Below are 7,598 nucleotides of genomic sequence, written 5' to 3' on the forward strand. Positions count from 1 at the left end.
GATACCCCCCTACTACGGATGGTGAAGGTTTATATCTCCTAATAGGATAGACTTTATGCCTTTAGTTTTAAGTAAGCTTATTACTAATATAATATTCTCTATTTATAGGACCCCTTTAACCCTAGGGTTATATATATTAATAATTTATACCGGTCCTCTATATATCTAGATCGTTATAGCTATAATATCTAAATTAACTACCTGCTATAACTATAAGGATAGGCTAATAGTTTTACTAATTATAAAGCATACGCGTGTGGCTACTTTTAGTTTATATAGGAGCTGGAATCCTTAGGGGCAGTATGTTAATTATATATAGGCATTATAGTACGGCTCTTGTATAGCAAGGATATAGTATTTCTCTAGGTCTAGACTATCTAGTAGGGGCCTTATAAGATGGTAGTTTGTGTTGCTATAGTTATACTATATAATAGATAGGTAGCGGACCCCTAGTAAGGGTCCTTTACCTCTCCGTTATTCCTTACTTCTTCTATTTCCACTTTCTCTAGGATATTTAAAACTTTTATCTCTTATATCTATACCCTAGTTATTACTTATTTTGTATAGAGCTTTCTATACCTATATCTTATATTCCTACTAGCGCTTTTATATCTAAATCTATTATTATTTCCGGTTCTTCCCCTATTCTTACTAGTTAGCTATATACCCTTTAAAAGTTAGCTGCAAATGTTATATTTGCCGCGTTAAGTCTAATTCTTAATTATCCTGGTTTTAAGCTTACTATAGCTATCTATAAGGGTCTTTCTATAGGGCGTCCTCTCCCTTATATCCCCTATAACCCTTATATCCCTATACGGTCTAGTAATATCGCGCGGCGTCGCTTCCGGCCCGTTAAGGCTTGGGATAGCTAGCCTAGCCCCCTAGTATTAAAGGTAGGAAACGCTAGAAAGGCACCTACGCCCCCCTAGCTTATCGCCTATTGTTTTTATTTATATAACCTAGCGTGCAGTTGTTCCTATAGCTGTTAAGCCCTAACCTTTTATCTCCTATATTTAATATAGTCTTCTCTCTCCTACGCCTTATGTATGCTTTAGTAGCAGTTTACGCATTTTATTTAGTCTTAATTTAAGCAGTGCCTTATATTATAGGGGCCTATATAGTGGCCGTAGTATACCTATACTGCGTATGTGGATTAGGTATACCCCTATTATATATAGCAATAGTATTATTCTAGGCAGAGTCTATAGTTATAAAGCCTTACGTTATATATAAGGCTATTTATAATAATACCTTTTTAAATAAGGAGTTTTTATATTTTTAGTGTATATGTGCTAATAATAAGGGAGCTATACGTTTAACTGGCGTTTCCCTAGCGAGTTTTTAGCGACCCTTGTGTTCTTTTATTATTCTTATTATATACTTAGTTTACATTTTCCTATTAAAGCTATTAGATTTAGGTAATCTTTAGTCCTAGTATAAGGCGTTCCGTTTATTTTACTATCTTATATATAGTTGCTATATTATCTACCTAATGTCCCTTTTCTACCCTAAGGCTTAGGGGAACCACTAGGACTTTAACTGGGTAATCTTTACAGAGCACTTTTATGCCAATATATTCTCCTAGCCTGTCCCCTACCCTAACGACTCGTTCCTTTATCTATTAGTCCCTTAAGGTAACTCTAATATCTCCGCTCCTAAGGTATTAGACTATAATAGCGTTATAAACCTTTTTACGAATCTCTATAAGGACTTTTATTTCTAATTATCCCCTAAGCCCCTCTGCTTTTTCTATATTTAGTTATATTATAATTATATACCCAGATATTATCTTTAGGGGGGTAGGTTCCCTATACTATAGACACATAGCTATAGTGGCCCAGGTGCGGTTCACCGGTAAGGAAGGGTTTTATTTATTTTTAATTTTACTTAGCCGTTAGAGGATTTAATTAAGGGTTTGCTAGAGGGGCGCCTAAGGTTTACTAGACTGGCGGAGCCATTCTACTAGCTATATTAGTTCGTTATAGCTAACGGTTGCTCCCCCGCATCTATGGATACTAAACGCGTCTAATAGGCTTTATATTTTATTAGATGCCTTCTTAATAGGGGTCTTTCCGCTTTATAGTATAGTATTCGCCCGTTTTTATTATAGAGGGCTATTACTAGGCGTGGTTCTGGTAGACATGNGCGAGTGCAAACTACCATCGTTTAACGTATGCCTCCCCTGCGATGCATATATCTTAGGGGGATTCTCTAGGTGTTTTTTAGGGTTCTTTTAGTTGGTTTTAGTCTTTTTAGGCCGGGTGTAGCAAGAGCTCCTTTTTCCAATTTTCTTATAGTGGTTATATTATAAGGGTGTCTATAATATAGTTACGTAGGCCTTGTACTAGCCATTTTCATAATTATATATTATTAAGAGTTATATTTTAGGTATTGGAAAATAGTATAAAGATAATCTTTACTCTATAAGTAAATTATTTTCCTAGCTTATACGGAGCGTTAGGGAGGTTTTATAATCTATAAAATAAATTATCCTTCTAATAACTGGGCTATTAGTGTAAGAAAGATCTAACGTATTAGCTAGGGGCTGCCTACATAGTAACCTTATATAGTTCTTCTGCATATTCCGTAACGTAGTAGAAGTATTAGGTAGGCTACGTCCGGCGCGGCTGCTAAAACTAGTGGTATTTAGTTAAATAGTTAGTGCAATCCTAGGGAGGGTGGGAGGACTAGTCTTATAAAACTAAACTAGTAGGGGTAATTCTAGTGGCGTTAGCCAAGACACTTAAATAATTTAAAATTCTCTATTTGCGAAACCCCGCTTTACCACGACATATTAGGACTTAGTAATTTTACTAATACCCATTTTTAAACGCCACTACGCATAATGGATATTAGGGCTAATGCTACTATAAAGCAGGTGCGGGATATAGTTTAGTATAACCTAAAGCAGTAGTAGCGTTTCCTAGCAAGTATATAGGCCTAGGCTAAGGCGCCTTTTTTTAATAAGAATTAGCAGAAATTTACGAATAAGGAAGTAGAAATATTATTAGCTTAGGGCGCAGCTAGAATGATATAAATTTACCTAAAAGGGAAATTTTTTTAGAATGCGTAAATAAGAGACTAAGAGATAATAGGTTAAATAAAGTAAACTAGAGGGCTATAAGCTAGCGTATACCGAAAGCTATTAAAAGTGCTACTGGTTAGTTTAATGTAAATATTATAACTAGTACGTTTTTACTAAGTTATATTTTAGTTCTAGAGAATAAAGAATCCTAAAGGGAATTAACTAATAAACCTATTTAGGGGCTCTCGTGGGATCCTATATAAGATAATATACAAAAATAAGTAGCGGGTAGTGTATATAGGGGTATAGCTATATAGATTATTAAAGATAGGCGCTTAAATCAAAGCCTAATGCAAGTAGTGCCTATCTTGCCTTACGAAATTAGCAGCGTATTATACCCTAATTAACGCAGCTATGCCTTATACAAATTTATGCCCTATAATGCTACTATTTATATAAGCAGTACCCAAAAATATAGGGCATTTATTCTTTTAGTCGCTAAGTCTCCACCACGAAATTAAGATTAGAATGTCCTATATTAACCAACTATCTTAACGCAATTCTTTAAGCTCTAAGAACTATAGAAGCGGGCCTTACTATTTACTTCTATTTGGCCTTATCGCATTTAAATACTAAGCCGTTCCCTTAGAATACAATAAGGTATTTAGATATAAATACAACCAATAATAAACCTTATATACGAACTTCTACAGTATTTCTAAGTTGTTACTATATTTTAATTTAGCTATAGGCGTATACGCTACGCGCTTTAGCTTATAGAGGATTTAGGCAGCCCTATATATAGGAAGCCGCTTAGTGCTAGCAGCTCTACCGTACTTCCCTTATATAAATGTTTACTTAATATACTATATTTCTATTTCCTATAAATACTTCCCTTCTATAACCGGTAACGAAAATCTATTAATAACTTCCTATGGCAACTCCGAGCTATTAGGCTGCTAGCTCTATGAGTAACTAAAGGCGAATTATACGCACTAGAGACTTATTATTAGACAAGACTAATAAGAACACTATTAACTCTTACGGTAATAATATAACAAGTAATATCTAGCCCTATTTTTATCCTCCCCCTTTAGTAGATATTAATAAGGAACTAATACCTATTAGGCTTAACTCTTCTTATAGTATTAGGGAGATGGTAATTACTACTAACCCTAGTGTTAACGATATAACGATAAGCGTTTAGCCCTATCTTTTTCGCCCTCTAATAGGTATTAACGAGAGGCTAATACCTTCCGAGCTTAACTCTCCCAGCGGTATTAGAGCGACGGCGATTTCTTCTAGTGTTAGCACGCTAAGCTAGCCCTTTCCCTTTTCTGTAAATGCTAATAAGGACCTAAACTACCCTAATAATATTAATACCCCCTTTATATACTCTAGAGTGGAGAATAGGCTTACTTAAGGCCACTTTAAAGAGGAACTAAGCGCACCCTTAACCCCTACGCAATTATTATCTCTTAAATCCCTAACGGATAAGGATAATAAGACTGAGACATTACCTTACTTCACTCTAGTAGCACTAATTAGGGACTACTTCCTTTAGCTAACCGTTTTTAGTTTAGCCGTAGGAGCACTAGTTAGGGATAACGTTCTTTAGCTAACTGCTTTTAGTTTAGCTGGGGCATTAAGGCGTCTAGAAGTTTATATAAGTAACTAGTTTATATTGTTATAGAAGAAAACTAACCGCTATAAGGATTTTATTATTATGTTTCTTATAATAGCAAAACTTTACCTTAATAATTATTAAACGTTTAGGCTTAAAGCGGTATTAGGATATAGACGTCGTAGTATAAAGATTGTCTGCCAGTCATTGGACGATCTAAAACTCCTAAAGTATATTAATATAATCCGTGGCCATACTAATAAGTAGATACTAACGGGAATTTCTAAGAATAAAGATAGGCCGGTATTTACGCTTAATAAAGGAGTAAATAGATCTTATGACAATTCTCTAAAGCGCTAGCGTCCTTTTATACTTATGGTATAGACTAAAATTAATAAGGGTAAAGAGGAGATAAGGATAGTCTAGTATCTATTACTAAAGGTGGTTATTACACATGCGTTAGATGAGGCCGAAAGAAATAGGTAGTTACTAAGATGCAGTTTCGCGTTTATTGGTTATAAAATAGTAAGCGGTGTAAAGAGGTTCTTAAAGCCATTAAGAATTATATACTAATAGATAGGATATTCGTACTAATCTAGCTATATAATGCATATTCGTTTTCCTATAAAATGCGCCGTAAATAGAACTTAAGCTAGAAATAGAACTTTAAGCTAAAAAGGACAGTACTACTATTACCGCCGATTCTTCCACCTAGTAGGCTGCCCCCTTTTCTTCTACACAACAGGCCGAGCCTTTAATTTTAAATAGTAATACCCCTATAGTGATCTAAGATTTTAGAGGCATATCTAATAGTTACCAGTTTTTATTAATTATAGTTATTAAAGCGGATTTTATATATTCCAAGCGTTATAAAGGGGGAAAGGTTCTATAATACTACAGCTCTAGCAGCCATAGAAAGTTAGTAATGGCCTTATTAGTGGCGCGCGGGTAATAAGCTAAGTGCACTTATAGGAGAAGGGTTAATAGAACTATAAAGTGCACTTAGAGCGGCCTAATCTAACGCGCTAGCTTATTATGCGATTAATAAAATCTAACTATGCCCTCCTGCCCTTGTTTGAAAACGCGCTATTAATATACATTAACTAGTGGGGTTTTTTAGACAGTATTTCCAAAATCTAGTAACCTATAGACACTTAATGCATGTTATATCCCAGCTAGCCAATATAGGCGCTCCATATTATTAGCGTTAAGAGCTAGCTAGAGGTATATTGTTATAGCTAATGCTCTTAGGTATAAGATGGCTAACTTAGCTTATCTAACGTTTATCCCTAAGTATAGAGACGTACCTTAACTTAAGCAAAATATATACCTACGTTAACAACCCCTACTTATACTCTAAATATAAGCAGAATTATACTTTCCCTAAATAATTATATAATTACTACTGGGATGGTAGTATGGCGACTAGCCCTTATAACAAGCCTATACTGGCTAAAGAGGTAAATGGATAAATAATTACCTTTAGCAGTTCTAAGAAGCCTAAAAAATGCCTACTTTACGCTTATTATATAGCCCCATCCTCCTAATTTATTATCGCCTTGCTAATTTATAGGTAAGGAATATAAGCAAGCTAAAAACTAAAACTGTAATAGTTATTATAAGAAGGGGAGGAGTAAAGGGATAGGTTTTACTATAGAAGTTAATAGCTAAACGGCGTTAGTATATAATAGTTAAGGGAGATTAATAAGTGGTAACCTTTAAGAATATTATCTATATTTATAAACCTGCCTTACTAATACCCTATAATAATATCGCCCATTAGTTCTAGACTTTTTATCTTAGGAAACTTAGATTATTTAAATAAATTAGTAATTTTTATCTCTTTAAGCCTAAGCTTAAAGTATAGAGGTTTGCCTATTTAGATTTTATATAGGGTAGAGCTAAGGGCAAACAGGTCTGCCTAAGTTAATTTTAGGTTGGCTCTAGGATATTTATAGCTTATAGTTACTATAATAGATAGCTTAGAGCTATCTAATAAGGAGCCACTAAAGTTAAGGAGCTTCGCGTGTAGGTTATTGCCTAAGGAAATATTACCGCACGTTAGATCCGTATAAATGACATTTATTAAATAAATAAAGGTAAATGCACTAGTGACTTATTAAGCCTATTAAAGGCGTTACTTAGTATAAATCTTATGGGTTTGGATGTATTAGCGGAGTCTATTTTTACTTATATATTCTAGCCGGATGCTAGATTTAAAGGTATTATAAAACTTTAGCAGACCTTTATGCCCGCTATATTACTAAAACCACTCGTAGATTTATCTCTTAACTTTAATAGCGGGCTCTTCTTCTACTTAGTAAGGATATTTAATAATAGTATTAAAGGAGAAGTTTAGGTATACTATGCTTATAGGTTTAAAGCTAGGGTAGTTCATTATATTAAACCCGGTTAGGAATCTAATAGCAGTTATCTTTTAGTTACGCGGTAGAGGAGTAGGGGCGGTTTTAAGTTAATATAACTTGTACAGCTTATATAAGCAGCTATTTATTACTAAAGGGTATAATTCTTCTATAGAAGGGTTAAGAGAGGGATATTATTACTAAAACCGTGTTAGGGAATATAGTTATGGCGGCGAAGTGGCTTAAGGAAGGTAGTAAGGTACGTTAGTTTATAACGGGGAGGCGCGATTATAGAATAGGGTGGATAGTAGTAAGCTTAATAACAGGACGGACGTGGTTAAGAAACAATATGGTCTATTAAATACTGTAAGCAGTTTGTTATAGCCAATGCGGTCTCCATAAGTTGCGCCTTAAGAAGTCGCAGATTAAGCGCGTTATTAAAAATGCTCGGAGGCGGCGGCGGAGGTGGCTCTAGGCTTCGGCTTTGTGTCTATACGGTTAAAGAATGGGAGCCTTTACTAAGGCTCTATTAACGCTGCCTTAAAACTTAGGGTGGTATACTAAACAGCCTATAGCATTTTTTAAG

The 7,598-nt window shown here is 34.7% G+C and overlaps 1 protein-coding gene across 1 annotated transcript; it reads right to left on the reverse strand.

Moving 5' to 3' along the window:
• Positions 1–6,570: 6,570 nt before the first annotated feature.
• K441DRAFT_559592 (uncharacterized protein) lies at positions 6,571–6,765 on the reverse strand (the record flags this gene model as incomplete). The annotated part of the gene is made up of 1 exon (XM_067643459.1): positions 6,571–6,765. A coding segment is annotated over one exon (195 nt), but the record flags the coding sequence as incomplete, so codon positions are not given.
• Between the last annotated feature and the right edge of the window lie 833 nt (positions 6,766–7,598).

The sequence above is a fragment of the Cenococcum geophilum genome (assembly GCF_001692895.1).
Source record: "Cenococcum geophilum 1.58 unplaced genomic scaffold K441scaffold_20, whole genome shotgun sequence".
Taxonomy (NCBI): Eukaryota; Fungi; Ascomycota; class Dothideomycetes; order Gloniales; family Gloniaceae; genus Cenococcum; species Cenococcum geophilum.